The 27,485-nt window shown below is 38.3% G+C and overlaps 1 protein-coding gene across 2 annotated transcripts in view; it reads left to right on the top strand.

Annotated features, from left to right (window-relative positions):
• Window positions 1–27,485, top strand: part of igsf21a (immunoglobin superfamily, member 21a) — a 206,076-nt gene that overhangs the window by 114,851 nt on the left and 63,740 nt on the right. For both annotated transcript variants that reach the window (XM_061726948.1, XM_061726947.1), the window contains exon 4: window positions 6,445–6,563. In XM_061726948.1, the coding sequence (XP_061582932.1) occupies window positions 6,445–6,563 (119 nt within the window). The remainder of the gene's footprint in view (window positions 1–6,444; window positions 6,564–27,485) is intronic.

Below are 27,485 nucleotides of genomic sequence, written 5' to 3'. Positions count from 1 at the left end.
CCATGGAAACTGTTGAACGAAGCCGAGCTATCAGAGAAAACACTCAGGAAGCCCCGACTGGCATTTACACCGGACACCATGGCTTCATGGCAACGCTGCTAGCCATTGCATTGCAGAACCGACTATTTGTCTTTACTGTGTCCTTCTTCTTCTTTTTTTCATTTGCATTGTCCATACTGTCCAAACCTTTTCTGACCCAAGTTTTACTACAATAAAGGCAAATTGACTTTTTATGGGGTCAATAGTTGCCACTGTGTTCTGTTTTTTACACAGCAAAGGAGTCAGAGGGAATATCAATTTCAGACTAATCTGGCAGCAGAGAGTGGCCTGAGCCACAAAAGGAACACATATTAACTTATCTTAGCAGGATAGAATAAAGGTCATCAAACTGTAGCATTTCAGCTACCAAAGACAGATGAAACACTGTCACTATGATTTAACTTTACATGTAGAAAAATATTTCTTACGCTAACAGAGGAGGTTTAAAACCATCACCTTGTAACCACAGACTGCAACAGATTTCATTTATGTTTGTTGTAATTATTATTCTCCTGAAACACCTCTTCAAAAAGCTGGCTAATGTGAAAAGAGCTACCGAAAACAACCTTGATAGGCCACCAGTGAGATATAATCCACAGAGCAGACTGAATTACATAGAAATATTTCAAATAAAAATTTTTGGATTGGATAAAGTGGTAACAGATAATGGATGGATACACAGATGAGTGACTCTGAGAACCCTTTCAAGCTTTATTCCAAATACTCTGTAAGGCTAAAGTAGACTGAGTAGACTGGAAAATCACTGGACCATGGTAAGGGGGCGATCCAAAATATGGCAGAGTGGTCGGGATGTCTCCTGAGTGACGAGAGCCAAATGGGCGTGAGAAGACTGCACTTGAGCAGGTTGAACCCGGGGCGCATGAGAAACCATGTTAGCTCGAGAAAATAAAAACAAATAAAACTGAAACTGAAACTCGCCTGAACGAGCTACAAATCATGCTACCACCGTCACATGCCAGAGGATCAGAGTCCAAGAGGACAGTCAGGGTGGATAAAGTGCGGACACTGATGAGCTCACGCAGAGCAGGTGTGCCAGCCACAGGAACCGCATGATAGCTCACTCAAAATGTAGCATGGAGTTCCCGTTTGTTTTTTCTCTTGCAGATTTCCAGTGCTTGTTGTGCGCTTCCATGTGTTTTTCGCGTCTTGGACTAGCAGCGGATATACCGTATTTTCTGCACTATAAGGTGCACCTAAAAGCCTTTAATTTTCTCAAAAACCGGCAGTGCGTCTTATATATGATCATTACGGTAATTTCTGTTACTGTACTCAGGGGGATTCTAGCTACTGTAGTTGGTGTCGCCGAAGTAATGCCGCTAAAAACGTCAGGAATGATCACAGACGTTAAAGACAACAGCAGCGACGCTGACTCGCATAATGGCAACTTTGACGAGACGGAGCAAGTCTGGTTTTTATTTTGTTAATAAAGTTTGACATACGGTACTTTTCTTCTTGTTTTTTTTTTTTTTTGCATTTGCTGTAGGATTTTGTAGCTTCCTGTAGCGCAGCTCCATCAGGTAGATACGTAACTCAACCCCAGCCACTATAGTACGGTATTTTACCATATATTTAGTGCGCCTTATATATGGAAATGTTTTTAAATACGTCATTCACTGAAGGTGCGCCTTATAATGCGGATAATACAGTAGATATATATATTAATAAAATAAATATATGTGACATATTTAAAAATGTTTTTTATATATTTATGCATTTTATATCAAAAATGCAAATATATATATATGCTTTAGGTTCTTACCAGCATGGTATTAACCATTAATATATATACAGACAAGGTAAAAAAAAAAAAATGTAGCATGGAGGTCATGAGTCACTCAACTCTAAACTCAAACCTCTGATGTCCGTCGAGGGTCCGTACGTTTGTCCATCCGGGAGCTCCTTAATCAGTGTTTCACCATGCTGTTTGCCATATGGTTGAAAGGTGTGCTATTAAAGGAAGACAGAGGAGAAAACAATGCGGGGGCCCGGCCAAGCATGTTCACAACCCGACTAAGGGAAAATAATGATCAAACAATAGAGAAATGTTTCCTGTGAACATTTTAATACATCCCAATGTGATTTTAACATATTTAAGGATTATCTCACCAGTGTTAATTTTAAGGTATGAAGGAAAAGTATTTGAGCATCTAATGCAGGAAATATTCATGGAGCGTGGTAAGTGAAGTCTTTAAGCTTTAAATAGGTGATAAATAATGAGAATTACAACCTTTTTAATGCAGACTGAATGAGGCTTTGGAGGTACTGTAATCAGCAGACTTTTTTCGTGTGTGCTTTCTGTATTTGTCCTCACACTTCCTTCAGTAACGCTCCTCTTCTTTGTACCTTTTTATCGACGCAAGCTGGATTTGTGTGCTCTGCAATCTATGAATGCAATGATCGCAGACAAGAAAACTGCACCTTTGTGGAGAAGAATGTGAAGATGAGCTACATCAGCACATACTGTAGAGCCAGCAGAGAGCAGGGAGCCAATCACACTTCCTTTGGCACTCCCAGAATCACCGCGTTATCCTCATAATTCTGTTTCATGCTCATTCCTCAAGGAAACATGGGTGATTACACATCTCACTTTGCATCTAGTCCACTAGGCAATTTCGCTTTTCCTTTCCATCAGATGTAGAGTGACTCGCAATCGCAAGTTCTGACCCATTCACCCGAAATGCTCCAGGCCAGTAAAAATATGTGACAATGTGCTAGTTAATTTGATGCGGACTTTCACTGGATGAGCTATCAGAAGCTTCTCTGTCCAGAGTGCTCTTTTTCACTCGTCATCTAGGCAGTGGCATTTGTTTGCATTTGTAGGCAGGAGGAGTTCTGGAGGAAGGCCTACATAACAGGAAAGAGCTCTCAGATGCATCTCCTTAGGGACAATCGATCTCTCTTTGCGGTCTGCTGTTTTTGCTGCCCGTCCATGGGGGCCCATTACTATTGATCCCAGCTGTGTGGTTTTTGGTGTACATATGAGGTTTTGTAGTATCTTTAATCTGTGTTGTTAGAAATAGCTGTTCTATGTAATTTGCCTGTTATGTGGTTTACCATATCTGAGCGGTGCACTTATACATAAAAATAAAAAATAAGAGCTCATTTTTTCAACTAAACCTAAACCTTGTTAATGCAAAACTTGACTTCATCTCAAAGTGAAGGGTACAATTATTTCCCTAAACAGCAGGATGTTTAAATGTTAACATATAAAAGTGAAAAGTGAGACGAAAATAAATAGAATATGAGGAAGGTTGATATCTGATGAAACAACAGAATCAAATTAATTTCTGACACAAGAAATGTGGAAAACTGCTTGCTGAAAGGCTTTTAAAAAAAAAAACGTTATTTTCAAATGTCTTTCCATGCTTATAACCATGTGATATAGTTGAAGATATCGACTTTCTGGCAGAATCACAGCAATTACGATAAAGAAAAACATCTATATTTAATTTATGATTAAATGGTGAATCATTTCATATAAAGTTATTCCAACGTTAACTGAGCCGTGACTAACAGCAGCAAAAGAGTTTTGATATTCTCTGGGTCACGTGTCCCATTTCTCTGAACAGAATCTCAGTGGACGGGCACCTCTGAAACGCTTGACGTCAAAGATTAGAGCTGTTACTGAAAAATTAATTCCTCCACTCTTAATATTTAACACAAGTTTCACTGTTAGGTGTACAACCTTTCCTCTCTTCCCACTCCTAATTCTGATGGACAAGGCTTGCAGTGAAGCTGGATGAGACTTCAGAAGCAGGGACGACTGAAAAAATGCTCTGAGGTTTTTGGTCTTTTTGCAGTCTTCAATCATTCTTCTTACACACCTCCAAATTATTGAATGCCTGGGTTCCTTTCTTTGCTATTGGTTTGTTCTATTCGCTGTATTTATTTGAATCCTTTAATGCCGCAGTCAGGATTGTGGAAAACTGAACCACAGCTTTGTTTGTAAAAACAAAACAATGGGCCGCATCAGCATTTCACAAGACAATGCATATTTCACCCCCCCCCCCCCCACACACACACACACACACACACTCTGACACACAACCGCCCACCAGTACAGAGTCAGATTAACGGTGCTATTCTCATCATTTTTACTCAGTGGGGTAAAAAGAAATGCTTGGTTTATGCTTATCCCCAACGGAAGTGGAAGAATGGGGGAAAAAAAGAACCCTTCTGTATATCATGAGCGATGTATACAGTACTGCTTCTAGTACATCCTCAGCTTTTTCAAACATTTGCTCGTGGTTGGACTATTCAGCAAAACTTCAGTGTCTTGAGGAAAACTATTCTATCAAATCAGCCCGAGCCAAACCCTCGGTGGGCTGCCTGTTAGCGCACGCTGGCGTTCCTGTCAGAACCGAAATGCTTCTTAAATCATCGGTCGGTCAGTTAATCTGCACAACTTGCACAAGTTTCACTTTCTAATTTCCCCCTCATCGAGAAGAAGCAGGCTGGTTGAAGGCTAAGCTTGAAATTCCCAGAACGACATTTCTCCAACTTCAGCCCTGATTAAAGGACACGTCAAATAAAACTGCAGTAACACATTAAAGGCAGCAGATTTCATGTCTTGATATGAATGTCTTGTCCTCTGTATTGTGAAAAGGAAAAAGGGGGGTTTTATTACTTTGCTCACAAGTTCCAAGATATACAGTATATTAAAATAATGTGTAGAAATAGACAAGCCACTCTTTCAGTTATGTGGTTTTCTGTACGAGGACATTAAAAATAATAAATCCAATCCTTACCAGGTTCTATGAGGTTAATAAAACTAGAATTAAACATGCACATCCTATTATGTGATTAATCACAACTAAGCCAAACTGCTGAATCAGTGTTTTTAGTTCAAGCGTCTTTACAACGTTGCTTAAGCTTACTCAGGTTTGATTTGACACTTCAGCTGGCATGAAGTCTGGACTTTGACTCGGCCATTGAAGCCCCGGGGTTCTATTGTTTTTCCACAGTATTTTGTTGCATGTTTGTTGGAGTGTTTCGGATCATTATTCAGTTTCATCACTCGATTTTGGGCCAGCTTTAGCTGTCACACATATGGCCTCACATTTGATTTCAGAATAGCTTTTAAACAGAAGAGTTAATGTCTGCGCGATGACTGAAAGATGCCAAAGTTCTGTGGTTGCAAAACAAGAGCAGATCATCTCTCCTGCACCACTGTGCTTGGTTTTTGAAGACCCTCGAGCTACACGTTTGATACCAAAACTTTCCACAAAGGTCAAATCCGTTCAAAGGTCATTTTTCCAACGGCTTTGTGGTGTGCTCGAATGCAATTTTGGAAACTGAAGCTGTGTGACATGTTGATTTTAGAGAGGAAAGGGGTATCTCCTAGGAGTTGTTCCAAACAAATAAAACTTGAACAAGCACATGAACATTACTCATACTAAGTTTGAGATGTAACTTTTTCAGAGAGACAGGTTAAAAAAGTATTTAAAAGAACAAGCTACCTCAGCAGCTCCTTAAGATTAGGTGGATTGTAATGATGTCATAATTTATACATCGTTTAACTTTCAGAGTTAAAAGAATATTTTGAATTCACAATTTAATTTTATTTAATCATAAATCTGGTAGATTTGAATAAATTAATACATTAAACATGTTTGACTGCATGTTCAGCACTTTGGAATGTGTGGCATTCACAAAACAATAAACTCAGATTTTTAGGAACCAGTAACAAAAAATGTCTAATCATATCTGATCATTAACATTTGATAACGGCAATGGACTGCTTAACTAACAGCAATTAAGATGGTATTGATAAATTATTGATTATAATGGCCTTTACTTAAATTCCACATAAAGCTGTTAATAATTGACAAGGCACCCATTATTTATGGGCTCTTTCAAACATTTATTAATTGAGCCGAACAATTTGGCTACACTTAGAAGTAAGCAAAAGTTTAATGTAGGTATGTCTGTAATGTATCATAAAACATAAAACCAGCGAGGACACAGAGCACGATGTAAGAATGCTTTAGATTTCAAATGTGGAAACTGTATTGATCTCTAGACCTATGCACATTTGTATGAGGATACCACTAAGTTTTGCCAAGGTTTGATATAACAAATATGCCGGTTAGCATTTACTGCAATATAAAAGTTACCAACACCTTTTACGAGACAAGACGGATCATTTTCCAAGCCTGAACGGATGAACAGATGAACTCTGCTGCACTGACCATTAAGATGATTGACTGACCTTATTTTGTTTCCTTTCCCAGCTTTTGTGTTGTTGTAAAGCTTTTTTTTTTCAAACTCCAATCCTATCCTAAAACTACATCTGTATCATGATCCTTTTACACTTACATTGCAAAAAGAAAAACACTTGCTTTAAATGATATCAGCTTAAAAAGTTCCTCTCTTACTTTACAGGCTCCCAGAAGTCCGGATCTCAGACAACGGGCCTTACGAATGCCACGTGGGCATCTACGACCGGGCAACGAGGGAGAAGGTTGTCCTAGCTTCAGGGAATATTTTTCTTACGGTTATGTGTGAGTACCTCCTCTACACTCTGTATTTTAAAGCTGAGAAAACATCTTTTTAGCACCTTCTTCCTTACAGCAGTCAGTGTCTATTTTGAAACAAGAGGCTGAGGGGGGAGCACAATGGCTTGGTGGTTAGCGCTGTAACCTGGTTCGACTCCCGGCCAGGTTTCTGTGTCGAGTCTTAATGTTCTCTTCATGCTTGTGTGCGTTTTTCCTCCCAAAGTCCAAAAGCATGTTTTTCAGGTTAACTGATTCTAAATTGCCCATCGGAGTGAGGTTGTCTGTCTTTATGTGTCCCTGTGAAGCACTGGCAACCTGTCCAGGGTAGTACCTCTGACTTTTGCCTGAAAGAACTGGGATAGGCTCCAGGACGTCCCCGTGCCCCTAAACAGGAGTCTGTGGGTCTTAATAATGGATGGATGAAAGAACAATATTGAGGTGGGACATGAGGTGCATCGAAAGGAACTTTTGTGACAAATAATGAAACCTTGGTTGGAGTTTGGGTAAACAAAGGAAGTTACTTTATCAGGACTTAGTAACCGAAAGGAGTTTTGTTAGACTTTTGTAAAATTTCAGGTTAATTATGACGGTTTGGAATTTGACAGCATATTTTTAGTCAAATAAGAAAAATCCCTGAGACACAGTTTAACATTTCTAAATGGGTTACTTGTGTGCAATGTCATGTTTTGTTAGTTTTCTGTTGTAAGAACTGCTAAGAGCAATCGTTGCCTTTGAGCAATGAGCGAACAGCAGTTTTCGCCATCATGAAAAAGACGTTATCTGGATATGAAGTCTTCTTTTCTAAAATCTTCTTAGTACATGTTTCTAATTGTTAACCCTGTATGGGGCCGTCAATAAAAAACTTCAAATTTCAAAATTTCAAATCCGGAGGGTTATTGGAGAATATCAAATGGCCTCTATTAAGATTGTAATTATTTTCTACTCAAGTGACCACTTGCCCTGTAAAGGGTTAAGTATCTCTTATCCTTTTACAGGCAAACATCTATTTATCTACATGTTTTTAAAGTATGAGATCTATGTCTTGCACGAATAAGTGTGTTTTAAACCAAATGCAGTTACATGAAAGCACGCACACTTACACTCCCGACTTTAGCAGTACTTAACTCAGTCATCCATGCTACTTTATTGCCCTACAGTACGTTCATCACCTGTTCTCCACCGGAGGAGCTCCTCCCTCAACCCTCCATCTCCACCATCTTTCCCTCTCATCTCCCAAGATACACAACTCTTATATCGACTGAATGTTGACAAAACATGTATGTAAGATGCCCTAAAATGCTTAACAGGCAACATTTTAGAAAACTCTGGCGTAAGTTAATTGCCCTCTAAAAGGGTTTGGCTATATAAAACAGACCAGCTGTCTTTATCCTTTTTTTTTTTAAGACAGAAAATATAATTTTAGAGGCCAGTGATCAAATTAATGAGGATGAATAACTGTCTAGATCGTGGCTGTTTGAGCTTCTCTATACTCCCACTGTCTGAGAAACCAGAAGTTATTGTCTCTGGCTGACTTTGGTGGCATCTAACCTGCTTCTCAGTGTTTCTTTCTGACCCCGTCAACTTTGTCAAACAAACATGTGTTAAGAACTTCGAAACTTGTTTGTGAAGCAGTTCTGAATCTCAAAGAATTAGAAATTAACATTCATGCTTTTGCCAAATCATACACCTTTTATATTGAAAGTGGATTTACTCAGTTAACCACTTCCTGTTTCATACCTTGGTGGGAAGAAGTGAATGATGTTGTCTTGGGATAGTTGGAGCACTCTAACTCCACTGGGTCTTAAATCAACACTCGACTGGAGAGGAAGAAGAATGGCCTCTGGCTTCGTGGCTAATTGCCATCTAAACTGAAAGAGAATAATTCATAACCTATTAGTGTGTCAAGTTCACTGGGAAGTAAAGGAAAAAGAATAGGGGGAAAAAGAAAGAAAATGAGGAGAAAATACTTAATTAATAGGAAGCAGTACATGGTATTTTAATTTTTTAAAAGGGCTCCATAAATAAGAATTATAATTTTAATGAATCCCCTGTCAAGAAATTCAATCATCCAGTTTTTAAAGACCGAACCCTGAACTGTCGGTACCTCTGGTACTGTCCTTCACTCACTGGAAAGTTTTTAAAGTCTTATTTCTTCTTGCACTCCATGAGCATATGCTTACTTTATTAAGGCTGATGTTTTGAATAATTTTTCTTGCTAATGCCCTTCATTGTCACGCTGTGATTCAGCTCAAACTGTGCCCTTTGATCTATTAAATCAATCATTGTTAATAACTGATTTCTGTGGTTTGAGTAAACGTGTAATTATTTTTTTTACATTAAAAATCAAGCAATGGGATGTTTTCTCGTGTTTAAACATTAAATTCTGTACTCTATATGCCCTGTGCAATTATGCTGGTAATAAGAAAACCTGGAAGGTTATGCTTGAAATTCTGATATTTAATACTCCATTGGATCTGCAAAATATAAATAAAATCTATGACTCTATATATCATTATTATGATCTTGTTAATGAATGTCAGATTGTCCTGATGCTTACCCTCCAGGTGTTGTTGCATTTCCCTAAGTTATTTCAGATCTTCGTACACCATCGCGTTCCTTCATACACATCGCTTTTAAGGATCCATTGTCACAGTTTACGAGCATGGACACCGTTACATTTCATTTATGTGGACAGATGTACCTAGGAAACATTTACTTGAAGGGTGGGAAAAATGTCAAATCAGTTGATGGACAAAGTCCTTATTTGACCTCTAAATTTACTATGAAATCATTTTCAGTCCACATCTGCAGAGGAACTTAAAGTGCCTAGGTTAGGTGAGAGGATTCCCCAGAGATGTGGAGGTTAAGTCGTGTTTACAGCACAGTCCAGGATTTACTCTTGTTCTGACCCTCTTCGCTGCTCCTGCCATCATGTCCACTGATGCTCTGAGAGCCAGTTTCATCATTATTTGTCATGTTTCCATTACCCTTAGATTTGCACAAAACCTAAACATCACAAAGAAGAAGCTGTAATGGAAACTACCAAAGATCGCAAAAAAACGTTTTTTACGCTTTTACAAGATGATTTTTTTCCAGATCTATCAATTATCCTGTTTATCGCAAAAGTGCAATGAGTCGCTTTTCCATTACACAAAGAATTGTGCAAAAGAATTGTGAATATTTGCAATAAAGGAACCACTGTGGGGGGCTGGTGTTTCCATTGAACAGCGTTTTTGAGGGAGCGAAACACTGTTAGTTCTCCATAACTCTTTAGTTTTGGACAAAGGGAAGTCTCGCAGGACATGATATGGAAAGTTACAGAGAAAAAAATGAGGAAAGTAAATGCTTATAAAAAGAAAAATACCGTTCAATGGTAAAATCCCCCGCAGCGGTACCTTTGTCACAAATGAATTTCTGAAATAGTATGATGTGGTCCCTTAAAGTTATGGGATGGTTTTTGCAGATGGAATGGGAAACTCTAGAGCTCGACGGCACAAAGTCATCAAATGTACATTTTTAATACAATTCAAACTGATATTTTAACATAGAAAAAAGTATAAATTGTGCCGTGTCTTTCATTGTATTTGAAGATATTTCATTGAGGAGTCAGCTGAATGATATCCAAACACAACACTTCTTTGAAGTTCAGATCAAGTTTTATTTCACTTCAACAGATAAGATGGCCTCCTAATTTTTTTTTTATTAAATCAAATTAATTGTTGTTATTGCCATCCCACATTTAATATCCTAATTACCCTGGTTTATCAGCTATCTATCTGTTTACCTTATCCAAGTCCAGACAGCAATGATAGAAATGGTTGACCCATAAGGTTTCAGTCCTAAACTGTTGCGAAAACAATCAAGGCTCAATGACCATCTGTCCTCTGTCTCACGGTCTCAAACAATGCACCGATATAATTTAATCAGCGCTTGTGTTAAAATAAAATAAAAATACAAATACAAATTTAAAAAGCACATGAATGCGCTCATTTTGATGAAAACAGGTTGTAACTACTATATGTGGTGTGGAATCTCACCATCAAGAATAGAGCATAATCTTATTTTTTAACTAAGACACACAAGGACAGCTACATCAGTGTTTTAAATATTTCATTAAGAAAAAGAGAGAAATCTTCCATCACACGTCAGAGTGGCTGGATTTAACTGCGCCTTTGACCTTTTGCTGTTTCATACCCACTTTACTGGAGACCATTGTGAATAATAGCAATAATTATTTCACTCTTAAAACAACCAAGGACATTTTTCTTTTAAAGCATTTTAATTATTCGTATTATTACACTCTATCATACATGTTATGGCTGGAAAAAGGTTGCGCTTAGAAATATTTTGAGCACTCATTATACAAACCAATTAGCATTTTGCATCTTTAAACCTCAAAAAGTCATGAAGCTGTTATCAGTTACAAAAACAGATATTTCCCTACATTAGTAGTAGCATATATGTCCCTATAAAGCTAAGGGCATAATTTCAGTCCTGGGTGGATGCAAAGAAATTGATAGCTCCTTCACATTGGGGAGCATGGAGCCATTATTAAGAGGAAAGGTTATTACTCTCTACAAAGTTCTGACCTTGGGAAGTCATTGCCTGGTTGATGTGGATACTGTCGGCAGCACCCAGCCTGTTATGCTGTCAGTATTAGATTACTGTTTTGTTGTGACTTCCCAGCTTGATGAAGAGCATCTTAATAGCTTTGTGTTTAAACATCATGTCACGTAACGTCAGAAATCCTTCCATCTAACATTTTTGTGAGGCGTGAGCATGTTATTTAAAGTATACCCTTCATTACATGGCAGGATTTTTATTTATAAGCTCAGGAAACAAAGATGAGCATCGAAGTGTCAAGAGACTTAATTACTTCTTCTTCTGTGACATTCCCTAATAAATGAGCTCTAAATTAACGGTATGTACATCCAGGTAGCTAATTCAGATTGTGTGGCGTTAATGGCATGAGAGCATGCTGTCTGCGAAGGGGAAAGAATAGGGACTCTGTGCCAAGCTGGATGCCAGTTTGTTTTTGCTTATTTGCAAATAAGATTGAGTGTTTGGCAGGCTTTGATGGATAATGAGGGAACAACTGCTTCCGTAAAGAACATCTTCACTAGCACACATATTAAATGTCCTAGAAGATGCCAACTCTGCCAGACTTATCAACTGTACTCCAAAGTGGTTACAGTGTCATCATTTAGCGGGTCTACAGAAGCCTCTGTGGAATTGTTCAATAGTTTTGTCATTCTCATATTATTCTGTTATGTACTCTTTGTGTTTCCTTTCTGCTCACCTCATTTAAGGCTCTATTCAGCAGCAGAACATGCTTAATAGATCATTGAATGAAATATTCTCTGCATTATGTTTACACTTCTGACAAGATGATGCATCAACTGCTGCCCAAGTGAAATACAGCTTAATCATTGTTGGTGTCTTGTTCATGATAAAGATTAGACTCCACTCTGAGAAATAGTTCCTGTCCAAGAGCAACTACCAACATTCACGTCTACTAAACAGGAGCTGAATAAAGGCACAATTAATGATTCTGTCTTCAAGGGGGGTAGAAAAGAAAGATGAATCCTTAATTTTTTTTTATGTTTGAGCTAAAGCCTGAGGTGATAATTGAAACAAAAACAAACAAGCCACGGGCTTCCTCAAGGATACCCAACACTGACCTGGTGAATACTATTTATTCAATACTAAAGAATTCGTCCCAGTTCCTTGAATTCTTTCAAGCTCTTAGTGTTTTGTCAGAAAAAAAAAAAAAAAGTTTTGTTTTCTCTTACTTTATGTTACCTTTTCTCAAAACCCACACAAGCATGACATTTTTCATTAATGAAGCCGCAGAATTTTAAACCTCCATCGGTCAAACTGTGAAATCTACTGCTGCTATCTTCCTTCTAATTAGCGTCAGCTGGGTTGTGGCATCAACTCGAAATCATATTTGGAGTCATGCTGTATCTCATTTGAGGCTGCATTAACTACAAGCGATTTTTAGCCTCTAGCTCGTTCAGTTCCTCATTCAGTTGACATCCGCCAGGCTCTCATCAGCGGGGTGGCCCGTGCATGCCAAGGCTGTAGCCTCATGAGTAAGCCTGGTTTTATTCCCGGAGACTTTAAATAGCAATAAAAAAGAAAAAAAGAAAAAAGAAAAGTCGCTGGTCATATTCTGTCCATTGAAAGAATCCAAGAGGAAATAGTTTGGGCCTGAGACGTTGTTTATCCGCTAAGACCATTTTTCATTGTTAAAATATACAAAGTCTGCACTCATCTTTAGTTTATTTCTCATTTTCAAACAGAGCTTTTGGTCATTTTATCCATACGCGAAGCAAACCATCTACTCAGTTAATGAAAAGAGACACTGCAAGCACATTAAAAGGTGGGATTCTTTTGCAACATGTCCAGTAGACGCTGCTGCTTCCACCATCATATGGCTGTATTGTTAAAAAGGTGTATTAGACTGTTTTAGCGAAGAAAAAACAACAATATTTCAGTCTGGGACATTGAAGGATGTTGATTAAATCCCATAATGACCATCTCCCTCTCGTACATTTATCATCTCTGAATGCCCTTCCCCCAATGCATCAACCGAGTCTGTGCAGAACAGAGTTGGAGGACATCACACCACCAGTCTAAAGTTAGCTGTGCTGCTACCCTTTAAAGTCAATGAGTTGTATCAAATAATGCTCAAGTCAAGGTTACTATCTGCAGGAGCTCGCAGCTGCAGAGATTTAAAGTAAATGGAGACGGTGTTTTGACAAGAGGAACTTCCACCATATCAGCTATTTTCTCTTTTTTTCCCCCCAAAGTGTCACACTAAGTCAGAGAAGCATCTTCAAAAGGTTGCAAGAGTCTTTAAAGCGATGCTTTAGAATAACCCTGTGATGTCTTTCATGAGGCAGTCCTTTCTTGTTTTCCTGGGTAGTGTTCCTGCACCACCGTGAACATAGCGCCTCGGTGTTGTCTCCCTGTGGTTAGTCTGCACGCTGTGAAGTGGGAACTTCATTCCCCTTCACCCTTCACCCTTCCTCCTCACCAAACCATCACCTCCCCCTCACTAAGGATGTCTTCATTACTTGCTGTGCTCTGCTCCCCACCAAGGTCCTTCCTTTTGAGTGTGGATGACAGAGGAGAAGCAGCTTTGCCTCCCTGGAGACAAGCCACTGATTGTACCAAAGGATGAAAAAAAAATCTTCTTTTTTCCCGCCTCTCTCTACCCTTTACCTCAGTATCACCTTGCTTGATAACGCTCCTTTGCTAATGTGTACTTTCTGGCTTCGCATCATTTTTGAACTAGTGTTATCCTTCTGTAAAATAAAAAGAAAAGAGAGTGAAAATGAAGAGTGCTTTTTTTTCAATACTGTAATGTTTGTTTTATAAGGTCAGCTACTCTAAGAGGAGCTGGGCACAATGAATAGAGCTGTAATAGATCCCTTGCCTATCAGAAAATGCATAACATGGATTTGTTTTTATCTTATCGCCGTAAAATATCTTTTAAAATGTATTTTTATTTATTTGGTAAAAGCTGGGGATGTGTGTTTGCTTGCCTCTCATAATATTTCGTTTTCCGTGATTTTCCCTTCTATGTTCCCTTCATTGTGTACCTCGGGGATTTTGCTGAAATATTCTCTTAAAGTCATATGGAAGCAGAGCAGCAAACTGCAGCTCTCATAATTAATTTGCTTCAAACTAAACATGTCAAGGATAATGGTGACATTTTCCATTTATATGCTCCATGTAGCATGTATTGTGTTGAAGCTAAAGTCACACGGTGTGGTTGAAAAGCCTGCATTGAAAATTGATTTGAATACAACTCTTGTGAGCCTTGAAACTTGGAGTTCAAACACATTTCCTAGTAATCAAGCTTACATGTATTTGCAATAATATTCCTTAACTTTTTCAAGTTTGAAATGCCTTGTTGCACTAATAACCTTCAGATTAAAAAGAAAAGCATCCACAGATCTATTAAGTTTTACTGTTGCACTCTCAGGGATCCTCCTGCAGCTCCCAGAGTCCAGGAGCAACTGGTGCTTGCCTGGTGTTTTTCTTAGAGCACTCAGCTTCACATTTCTTCTTTTGACCTAGCAATGGGAAGTGCTTTAAAACTAGAAAAGAAGTGACAAAAATTCTGGGAGGTGTTAAAAAAGGTATTGGAGCATGACACTGCTAAATGCGAGAAGCCAACAAAATAACCCAAGGTTAAGAAAGAGATCATATGACGATGTGATGTCAACACGTTTCTAAGCAAAGTTTAAAATCACTAACAGCAGAACCTCTTTCAAATGTGTTTTGGCCAAATAAAATTAAACTTATTAAAAAAACAACCTTTCCCATCAATATTAACCTCCCCCTTGAGCATATAAATGACCAAATCCCATACTGAGAATGAAGATGGCACCGAACAGCTGAAGGGACAGCGTGCCCACCAGTTGAACAAGATATGCAAAGTTATTGCCGTTTAACAGAAAACATCCAGACACAAGCTGCAGCAGTGGTTTCCACATGAAAAGTCCACAGGCTTCTGGTGTTTTCGTAGTTTCAAAGGAGAATAGATGCCTATCAAATTAATGAGTTTTCAAATAGATGTCCAATTCAAATTCATGAAACTGATGTGCAGGTTTGCAAATTTATTCATTAATTTCCCATACATGAGTTGTTCTATTAAAGCTCATCCTTATTTAGTAATATGGAAAAGGTTAAAGTTATTTAATTGATAACTCAGGGACTACTTTAAACTGTAATTAACAGTTTGCGAGGGAAAAAAATGACGAAGCTTGATGGCTTCAGGAGCTAAACACAACCCTCCTGTTCACTGACACTAAAACATTGATAAAGTTGCAGAAAGCGGTGCATGATATTAAGTACAGTACCGAAAGAGTGGGCCTTAATTAAACTTAAATAAGGCCTAGCAGGGTTGTAATGACTGAACTGCTGTTTAATTTATCCACTTTCTTCCCCATTAAAAAGATGGCAGTTGGTCTTAGACATGAAACTCCAGGGCTGAAATTTGGTCCCACTCCAACCACGATGATGGGTTTAAGCCACTCCCCTGCAGATAAGGTTTGTCATTGTCATTTGGGTTAGTTGATCTTTCCAAGGCGCAGAGTGCCTTCACTGTGGTCTTAGCTATTTGAAATTTGACATTCATCTGTGCTCCTGCACAAAGGGCTGCAAGACAGGTGATAAATGTATAGGGAGAAGGGAAATAAAGGTTTAGGAGCACCTGAAAGCAGCCTTTTTGTATGGATCGAATGGATTTCTTTTCAGTATACCCTTTTTTTTCCCATTAACTTGAATAAGACTCGGGGTGGAGGTGGAGGGGGTGAAGGGAACACTGAAGGAGAAAACTTATATAATGCCTCAGAAATCCATCATATTATGGTTTGGTAGATGAATCTACATTAATGTCATTCAGTATGAAATTGTCCAAGTCAGATTAAATAGTTTGTTATCATGTTTGGAGGAATACAAAGTAGTTTCAGATGTTTATTAGAGGCCATTGCCGTTAATATATGCATCTTTAACCACCACAGCAAAAACAAATAAATGCACTTTCAATTAAATTCTTCCACAAAGCACATTTTGAACCCTGAACATAATTGCTCATTGGAATTTCAGTGCAAGTTTTACGACAAAAAGCCTTACTTCAATTTCATTAGTCAAAAAAGTGTTTCGATTTAATTTCTGACCCAAAGGTAAATGAAGCATAAAGACACATTTTAATTCTTCTGCAGTTTCCACACAGGAGCTTATTATTATTGTTATTATTGAAGAAATATGCTTTATGCTCTCTTTCAAAGACAAGAAATGACCATTCAGGCTGTTATCAAGTCCAAAAGCCAGGCTCTGCGATGCCCTTGGCAAAGTTCATGTACACCTCTGTGATGGCAGCATTAATGCAGAAAAGTCAATTGAGACTTTAAGTATTATATGCTTTTTTTCAGGATGACATTGTTTCCAGATTCCAGAGACAAACCAAAGCCACATCTGCACCCATGACCACGTCATGACTGAGTGCAAAGGAGGAGCGAGCCCTGGGCAGGCTTACCAGTTTTTCTGGTCTGTTCCAGTCGCAAATATGTGGCGAATTTTGAAATGAAAACAACAACAGCAGATGTACACTTTAAAACATGTTTGCAGGAAGGGTGGGGGATGACATTAGAAATGCTTGGCATCCTCAATTCCAGAAAGACTTGTTTATTCATTTATGTATTTTTGTATTGTGAGAAGGAATGAAAACATTACAAAGTGGCAGAATTGTTTTTCTGACAAATATTTCTGTAATGTTTTGCCGGCCTGAAATGTAGGAATGGACTGATATGTTTACAGAAAAAGAAAATAGTAGAAGAAACAAAAGGACAAAATATCTTGAAATGACACTGTCTACAGTGGAATAAGTCATTTTATTGAAAATTATTATTATTAATAATAATAATAATAATAATAATACTTATTATTATTATTTATTTATTTTTTATTACTAATTAGCAATTTTCATGTTTCTCCACATTTTTTCAAATACTGTCATACAATGAATCCGTTTTATTTTGCCCCAAATAGATGAAAAGATTGTCCCAAATTCTTTCATTCCCGAGTCACTTTTTTTGCTGATTCACAAAAGCATTCTTAAAATATTTTAGTTAAGGAATTTTCCTTTTCAGATCTTTGAAATACCCAGAAAATATTACTTGGATGGATAAATATAAAGATAAAAGTGGAAGCTTGTGAATTGTGGCAGTTTTAGAAGCTCCAAATAACTCTTTGATGATTCTGTTTTATTTTAGGAAATAACCGTTAATTGGCGTACTGTAGTTAACTCAATGTTCTTTCTTACTGTCTTCTTCTTATTTCAGTAGGAGTAATTGTACCATGGGGAGCTACATCACAAACATTAGGCCTCTCCGGGTGAAAACTATTCACCAGAGGATTTCATATAGAGATGGGTAATTTCCATATGGGATATATTTCTACATTTATTGATTGCGTTTCCTTGACCCAAGCCTGGACTAGAATGAATGAATTATGTTCATATGATGTTGTTACATTATGCTACTAGGACCTGACACCAGAACACAAACAAGCAACAAGAATAAAACCGCCTACATGACATTGTATAATCCCGCTGGTGCTTTCACAAAAGCAGTTTTTGTCGAGGGGCCGCTGCTGCAGTGGATGACTGTTCCCGGTCTGCAACAACCGCTATGTGCATTGACATGAATGCTAGGCTCCAGCATGAATTATAATAGTGTTAATTGTATTATTGTTGTTGTTGATGAGCATGCATCGTGAATAGGTTAAGTGGAAGTGAGCTGACATCAATTAGCAGGAAAGTAAGGTCCCAGACAAGTACGATGAATACAAGAAGTGTGACTGAAAAACATATTGGGTATGACCAGCATTTCAAGACTGTGCCCATTCTGCATAGCTTATAATAACACATTTTCTTTTGTGTTTCTTCCCCAGTAAATTCAGGCCATCTGAGTTGCTTTTGTCTCTTTATGTATTCCCAGAATGACTTCATGATGGTTAGGGCTCTTAAGAGGCCAAACCATCTGCTGCTGGACTCTCTCTATCCCATTCTTGTCACTAAAGATAATTTCTTGTGACTGTAGAAGTATCTTTTGGGGTAGCATGCTGCGGAAAGAATGCAATCTAACATTCTTAAGACTTTTCATAGCGCATAATGATGCGTTCATTACACGTGTTAGAATGCAGTACAGCTTCCATGTGGCGGCCACTTATCTGAGGAATGCTCTTTATGGTTGCACAGCACACAGGGCATCATCATTTGTCTCCTATTTTTTTATGTGGTGGCTAGGGTCACAAAAAATAAAAAGAATAGACTTTTTATTCCTCAAAAGATGAAGACATGCACTGAGGAGCAGCTTAATGGGGGCAAATCATTAGTCAGAATTAAAGGAAGGAAACCTGAACCTACATTTGGGGTATACACACACGAATAACACAACGCAATCATCACCGTGGGGAAGCTTTGTGTTCACAGCAAACCAAGATCACACCAGCCTGTGTGCCAGAGTGGCTGATGGAGCTGACACAACATCTGCCAATTTTTAGTACATATTTGGCGGCATGGTCAATGTTCATTTCAAGCCCTGCTGGCATAACATTTGCACTGGCATGGGCAGTACTGGGCAGGTGTTACCTGTGTGGGAGCTCAATGCGAGATCCGGCCAATCCAACGTTCTTAAGTAATTTCTGTTCATACGCACAAAGTCAAGCATAAACAGAAGTGATAGCTAACTCCGTAAGATATGAATTAAGTCACTTCAGAAATGCTAAAATGAAAATAGTATGAAGGGGCATCGCAACACTATATTTTTTTGATGTGTAGATTAAGAACTAAATGTGATTCACTTTATGTTTCACGGAGTTACTGGTGAAAGAGCTGAGGACTTTCACTCTTTTTCGTAATAACATTAGTTATACAGTCAAGGCAAGTTCATGCAATTGTGAATGGAAGAGAGGAAAACAATGTTAAAAATCTATGGGAAATATTTCTTCAATGAATAATTCTTTTTTGTGTATGTGTGTCTTATTTCTCTTTAGTAATTCAATATGTTTAATAAATGGTTCCTGGGAGTTTTGAGAACTCAGTCTGAAAACCAGCCTCAGAGCATTTATTAAGCAATCAGTATGATTACTCAAGGGCTTGTACATGTTTTTCATGGAGCACAAAACAAGGGAAGCCATGCCCGATGTAACTGAATGTGCTGTTGAACTCCATGCGTTTGTTCAAAGAGTTACTGTATATTAAGGCACCAGTTCAGTACCAGTTCGGTTTCCACTGTATGCATAAGAAACAAGTTATGAGACAGGCTGTGTTCAAACACTGAGGTCACACGGCTCGTTACTCTCCCGATGTGGAATTGTTTTCAGGTTCACTGTTTCCATGCACTCATCCTAATATGCCAATACTATCCTGGTGTGGGCTGCCTCCCAAGTTTCCTCCTCCTCTGCGCAACATTGGGCCTGGGGCTAAAAAGGAAGTTAATCATAGGTTCTACATTTTGTTAGTTGCAGGGGTGGCCAATCCTGGTCTGTGAGAGCCCTATCTAGCATGTTTGGGATGTTTCCTTGCTTCAGCACACTTGATTCAAATGAACGGCTGTTATCAGCTTGTCATCAAGGTCTGGGCAACTCTGTTGGTGCCACAGTTACTGTATTTGTATCACGGTGTGCTGAAGCAGGGACACATCTAAAACATGCTGGGTAGCGGCTCTCGGGGACCAGGATTGTCCAGCCCTGGTTTATAGAGAGTAGTTTCACCTACATGTTACCCTCTATACTTTCATTATGCTGTCTTATATCGAAGTCACAGAATGACTGGATAGTTTCGTTATGAAAAAATTGCTTTTTTCATGAAGGTAACATAAAGGTCAATACTAGTTATATTATTCAGGATAAAAAGCAGGTTGTTAAGTATTTTACCCTGGTCTGTGAAAAACAACAATAAAAGCAAAAAACTATAGATGACTTGCCAACCCTTCATATTACGCCATGGTGCACCTCTTCCACGCTTGCTCACAAACAAAGAGCCTGGCGTTAAAGGGAGAATGTGTAATATTGTAGGGTAAACTATCCCAAATTAACGTAGAAACAGCAAGACAGTGAGAAGGAATAAGTGAAATAAAATCACAAAAATTATAACTATGTATTTGGCTGCTCAAATATCTACCGAGTTAGCGTGCTAAATAACTGACGTCAGTCTTGTAATACCAGTTGCTGCCATGTGTGGCGGTAGTGAGCAACATTGCAGCCTCAGTACAACATGATGATAAAAAGAATAAGTCACATGGTTTGTGGTTGTACTTGAACTTGTCAGTCTTGTAGGTACTGCCACAAAATTGCCATTTTAAGATATGTAAACAGAAAAGGCCAGGGGGGCTGAACCTCTCGGAAAGAGAACTTTACCACCACCACAACCATCTGCTACAGGAAAAAAACCAAGCAAAAAAAGAGCAGATAAACACAGTGCTAAAACCAGAGTACATTTCGGCAGTGTTTTTTCCCCATTGGACACAGGTCATGGACAACGGAGAAATGAAGTGTGATGCAGAATGTGCAACATTTCTTTTAGATACGCAAGTAAACTGCTGCTTTTGTTTCATAAGAAATTTCAATGGTAGAATAGGTCAATCGTTACACTGACTTTTCAACACCTTAAGTTGACCTTGCACCAGAAATACAAACCCTGCATCAGCAACTCATGAAACACATGAAATGACTCGCTTCTGGTGTTTTCAGACTCTTTTTATTTATTGATGCTCTCTGGATATTGGCAGAGATACATGGATTTTTCTTTCTTAGAAGGAGTTGTTAATAAACTGATTTCTGTCTTCAAATGTTAGGATCTCAGAATAAGCAGGTGCCCTCTATGGGTCAGGAATTAACAGTTGTTTATAATTTATCACTGATTTGTTCGGCTCTTGAATAATTCAGTCTGTTCCACAATAAGTTGTTGATGCATTGAAATACAATCTTTATGTTAATAGGGGGGAAGGTTTCATTTTAAAACCCAACAGACAAATTAGAAAGGCAATTAGGAAATCTAACTTTTGATTTTGTGTTAACCGATTCAAAATCATTGTCGGAAGTTTTTTGACTGTTGTATGCTTGAGAAAAGTGCAGTATACCACATTCTCGTGATGGTGATTTCAGTGCAAAGAACATTATGCATATGACACTTAGATCAAGATAGACAAGATACATGACTTTGATTTTGTACTGAATCTAGCAAATACATACACAATAGCTTACATTTTTCATCTTCTACAAGGAAACTGAGGCTTCATCTCTATCAAATTATCCCATAATGGAATGTATGTGGACTCTGGCAACCTTATTTGTTCTAAAGTCGGTGGGTTTGTCAGATCACCTGAAGAGAGTAACAGACCTCTACAAATGATTCCTCGGTCAATATAATAAAGACTCTTTCAGCCGCTTCCTGCTGCTGGCTTTGACTTTGCCTGTGAGCCCGGACTCACTTGTTCCTTTTTTTATTGTGACTGAGTGGCTCTGGAATAGAAACAGACTTACAGACTTACAATTACAGTTTGGCTATTACTTTCAAGTCACAAGAGATTGTCTCTGCCCCCGTGTTTCTGTTCTGCTGATATGTTCTGTTAACTATCTTAAAATGATACTTTTCCTTGCAAATTCTCGTGTTGGAGTCAGTGTCTCCTCCTACTCAGTTTGAGTTGAAATGTCTCTTACTTAACTGGAAACTGCTTTTGCACACTTTACTGTGAGTGACAACCAACATTTTTAAACATCAAGCATTGGTGTTATTTTTTATTGAGTGAAGGACACTTATCAAGCAAGTCAAATTTATTTTTTTCAGATAAAAATGCATGTTTCAGTCTTAAGTTACCAGACTGCAAAATAAGCCTAATATTGCATAAATCCTGCCAAAATTGTCTTATTGTTTTTAGCAACAATATCTTTGCCGGTGGGACTACAATTCTTAACATTAGCAAAATAGTCTAAGATAATCCTCTAATTTTCTTGAAACAAGGCCTTTTTATTTTCTCGGAAAGGAGTTTTTGCAGTCTCAAAATGTAGCCACCCATATCAGATGCCCAGTGACAAAAGCAATGCAAGAAGAAGACATCTGCTGCTAAAAGAAAGGTAGTCAACAGTACTGTTGAAGGTTAAACAAAACGGGGGAGGCTTCCCGATGGAGTCATGGGACCGTTGACAGTAAATTTGTTAAATCCACTCGGAATATGAATCTACTTCCACAGAATAATTCTAATACATTTTATTCATTTGGTGCCTTTCAGGATACTGAAGGTCACCATACAAGCAGTAAAGGAAACAAATCACAGAAATAAATCTACACCTGAATACATGAGTTTTGTACGACGGAGTATTAGGGCCAAACTAAGACCAAAAAAAATTGCAAATTACGAGAATAAAGTCATAATATAATGAGAATAAAGTCGTAACATTACGAGAATAAAGTCGTAATGTTGCGAGAATAAAGTCGTAATAGAATAAAGTCGTAATATTATGAGAATAAAGTCGTAATATCATGAGAATAAAGTCGTAAAATTCCGAGAATAAAGTCGTAAAATTCCGAGAATAAAGTTGTGACATTACGAGAATAAAGTCGTAATGAATAAAGTGGTAATTTATGAGAATAAAGTCATAATATTATGAAAATAAAGTGGTAATTTATGACAACTCTAACAGGAAGAGCAGTCTTCTCCCTGTGTTAAAATGAAGAATATTGAGCATCTTGTGAAGTTATATTTATATATTTATAATATATTACAACTTTATTCTCGTAATATTACGACTTTATTCTCGTAATATTATGACTTTATTCTCATAATTTTACGACTTTATTCTCATTACATTATGACTTTATTCTCGTAATTTCCTTTTTTTGTTTTTTTGTTTGGCCCTAATACTCCGTCGTAGTTTTGAAAGCTATGATAGAAAGAATTTTCCATGTTCTTGTTACACTTGCATGGTTTTTTTGTTTGTTTGTTTGTTTTTTTTTTGGGAGGAGGTTCCATGCAGGTAAGCCTAAGTGAGGATGGAGGTATCCACCAGGAATAAGAGGATTGAATCTCAGTCGTAGCAAGACAGAGCACGTTTGTGTTGATGGAAGCAGGGTGAGTGGCACCGTGGGGTAACGAGGACGAGAGGAAGAGAAGGTGCAGGAGTTTAAGTACTTGGGGTCAACTGTTCAGAACAATGGAGAATGTGGTGAAGAGGAGAATGTAGGCGGGATGGAAAGTGTCAGGACTGATGCGGGACAAGAGAGTAGCAGCAAAAGTCAAAAGGACACTTCCTAAGATGGTAGTGAGAGAAGCTATTTTCCTTTTTTTTTTAGAGATTGTGGCACTGATAAAAAGACAGAAGGCAGAGCTGAAGATGCTCAGCTCCTCTTAAGATAGACTAGAATGGACAGACAATGGATAGAGAATGAGCACATCAGAGAGAGAACAGCTCAGGTGTGCTGTTTTGGAGACAATGATAGAGAAGCCAGATTGAGATGATTTGGACGTGTGCAGAGAAAAGACAATGGATATATTGGTCGAAGCATGCTGACCAGGTAGGCGGCAACAAAGAAGACCGAAGACATGATTTATGGATGTGGGTAAAGGGGACATGCAGCTAGTTGGTGTGGGAGTGGAAGAGGCAGAGGACAGGGTCACGCGGAAGAGAATAATTTGCTGTAGTGACCCCTAAACGGAAAAGTCAAAAGGTTCTGTGATGTGCTGGGGCCCTGTCCGAGGTGTACTCCTGCCTTCCTCCTGGAGAGAGGGGATAGGTTGAAGGAAGGTTTCTGTTATCTTTAATAGGAGCATATGGGTGGATGGATGAAAACAATAGTTTAGATTTACAGATGTGTCCTTGCAGTCCTAGAGGAAAATCAAAGCTGACTAACTATAACACTGGAAATACAAAGTTCCCTGTTATATGTACAGTTCTTTTAAGGTGTATACTTTGTGTAGTTATTCTTAAATGTTTTGTTTTTTTTATCTAAATTGAAACCATTTGCATTACTTTGCTGGTTCTATTTGGCTCTGTTTCTCACTTTACATACATTTTAATATTTACATTTAATGGAGCCACATAGGTTTAAACCAGAGTCAGCAAAACCGGCCATCCCTCCACCATAACGCCACAGCGCAGCCTCACTGGGACATAAGATACCCTAAAAACATCATTTGAACGTTTTGGGTGTTTGTACAATATTGATAAGTTGTTTTTTTTATGCATTTCTATACTGCGTGGAGCAATCGTACAATCAACTTGTCTTTAGAAGAAGAGACTCTTTTTACATGCACTAACAGAAAGTCAAAATGTTGCCTTAATCCGACTGGTATCAAATTTTTAAAAGCCATGCCGAAATGAGTCTCTTGAGACCGAGCTATTAGTGCCAGATAATGCGTTCCTAATCCAAGTTATTCCGGCATACATATGCAACTGACTGTAAACTGACTATTTTCCATTTCCTTTTTTTACAGGAAATTTTTCTAGACCATGTGGTACATGTTTCTTCTCATATACAGTGGTTAATCTTGAAACCAGGAGGTACTCCAAGACAGAAAACACTTGATTTAGTGGGTTTGAATATAGCTTTGATTCTGACTGCTAAAACTCTAGTTCCCCACACTGAAAAAAAAAACATTATTTATCTAGCCCTGCAGCTAATAATCTGACAGATCCCAGCATTTGCAACGGCAAGAGTAAGTGGCATCAAGACAGCCATTTAGGAATGTCTTTTTTTGCTTCCAGGCCAAGACTTTGTCCAATACGCTATATGATCTAATGTTGTACAGGTTAGGGCAGTTGTTCAGGCTTTCAACACCTGACCGACTGAACCAGAACCTTGTACGTAAACCTATATTACTATTTACTAAGTACGCACATCAAAAACAAAGCCGAAACCCAGTTTGACAAGCATTTTAAGTTCGATCTGAAGGCAAAATAAAGCTTTAGACTTCAATGAAAACAGTCACACAGGGGAAAACAATCACCATGCAGTTATCTCAGTGAGATTTCATCCCAAAATGGTACGGTAAACTTATTGTGTTACCAGAAAACCTGCAAGCTCACAGAAATGTCCGAAATCCTTGTGAATTTCTTCACTCCATTGGCTTCAACTGTATGTAGAAAACTTCTAAAAAAAAATTGGCATAATATTTGTTACCATTCACTTTAGTGCAAATCCTTTATTTTTCTTGTATTCAATTATTATTTTAAACCCCAAAATCTAGTCATGCTCACTGGTTGACTTCATGCATGCTGATGGATTCTGGTAAAGACCAGTTGTGGCATCACTGACTGAGTTTTGTTCTTTGTTATACTGTATGTCAATATACTGTATGTTCATACACGTCATTAAGTTAATGTTTGCGCCAGCTCGGGTCAAGAAAATTGGGTTCACTGTTGAATAATGCATTTTGAGGATGTACTAAAGGATTGTCATTGTTTTTGCAACTTATTATTTAAAGTGTTGCCATAGAATGACCTTATTTGATCATTAATATGAAAAACTATGGCCTAAACATGAACAGACTGGAAGAAATTAAGAAAATAGCACAATACCCAAACATACATTTGGAGATGACACTTTGCCATGGTGCTAAACATAAGTGGATCTATCACTGTTTTGTCTGCATTTTGTAGAAGTTCGTTATTGCAGCATTAGAGTGAAAATGTAAAACGCCCACTTGTGGAAAAGCCACTTGTGATGGCATGAGTCAGTCTGTCATATTTCAGTTTGTAATGACACTGATAATTAATTCTCAGTTGAACAGAGGGAACAGTTTCAGACATCGTTAAATTGTCTGATTGTTCTCTTGACAGAGGAGATGCTTGTATCATGACAGATGCTTGGGCATTTTGGAAAAGTGTCTCCTCCACAGTGACTTGAAAAGCAAATTATTCATGTCAATATTAACAAGGCACTAAATTTTTCATGGACATCTTACAGAAATGTGAGAACTTTACATGGAAAGCATAAATCAAGAAAGCAACCGATAAAGCTTGAGTTTTTCCATTCAAATGTTGCAAGCCTGCAGTGATATTGGGCTGACACTTTTATGAATTATTAAGCACGTGCCAGTGCTGTTAAAAGTCAGGTTGTGAGGATTTTGGTTCAAACTAATCGCCTCAAGATTATCAGGGCAATGACAATTTGCAAAAGCCAAAAAATATCTTGGTTTTAACTTGTGAAATGGGAAATTTAAGAGAAATACATGTATCTGGCTTATTTTGTCATTAGCAAACATATCTCCTCATCTGATCTTGATTTAAGAATCTCAGACTACAGAGCAATGAGTAGCTACTAGGCTGTGACTCCTTTCTGTGATTTGTATGTTTTCCTTTGACAATGTTTGCTGTACTACTGCTCAATTATAACATGTTCAAACCAGAGGTGGAAAAAGTACAAAAATATTGTACTTAAGTAAAAGTACAAATTTTCTGCTTGAAAATTACTTAAGTAAAAGTAAAAAGTACCCATTAAGAAAATTACTTAAGTAAAAGTATAAAAGTACCTCAACTTAAATATAATAAAGTACAAAAAGTACATGGGTTAAAATGTACTTAAGTACAAAAGTAAAAAGTACAAAGTACAAAATTCAAAGTACAAAATTATTTTCAAAAGGATTGCAAAGAAATGAAGAATCCAAGAATTTGCTTACAACTCTAAATAATGGTGATATTATTCTGACCCCTTTAGCGTTTGTTTCCATTACCCCATTTTAATTTCTCCCTTTGCTCATCACTGCTGCTGTACCCCATTGGCCCCGCTGACAGGTCCACCCCCAGCCTGTAGTATGCAGTGACAACATTAAGCAACCCAAGCTGATAAAGGATGAGACTTTTGAACTTTTAAATGCCAAAACCACCTTAGAAGGGGTGGAATCAAAGAATGGTGCTCTTGGACACGCGTCGGCTGCCGCTCAAGGTTGATTTATGGTTCCGCGTTACACCAACACAGGGCCCGTATCCTATGGCGAGGTTCTGCGTCGATTTAACGCGGAACCATAATTCAGGCTTCAGTCCTCCTCGGTACTCGACGCGACGGCGGTTCCGGCCCGCCTCTGCGGCGCAACTCTCCCGGGAGCTGCGGCTCCTTCTCGGTATATTCACGCGCCCCCCTTCCTTCCCGTCCGCCTCATGGTTCCGCGTTAAATCGACGCACACCTTACGCCGTAGGCTACGGCGTAGAGTGTGCGTCGCCGCGTATCCTACGCTGTAGCTCTGCGCCGGTGTAACGCGGAACCATAAATCAGCCCCCGCTGTGCTGTTCTTTAATTTGTAGCGAGTAACGACGTGTCCAATTTTAAATGTAGCGGATTAAAAGTACGATTTTTTCCTTGAAAATGTAACGAAGTAAAAGTAAAAGTACAGAAAAATGAAAGTATCAATAAA

This window comes from Cololabis saira, chromosome 8, assembly GCF_033807715.1.
Source record: "Cololabis saira isolate AMF1-May2022 chromosome 8, fColSai1.1, whole genome shotgun sequence".
Classification (NCBI taxonomy): Eukaryota; Metazoa; Chordata; class Actinopteri; order Beloniformes; family Belonidae; genus Cololabis; species Cololabis saira.
This window is presented reverse-complemented; position numbering and strand designations above follow the sequence as displayed.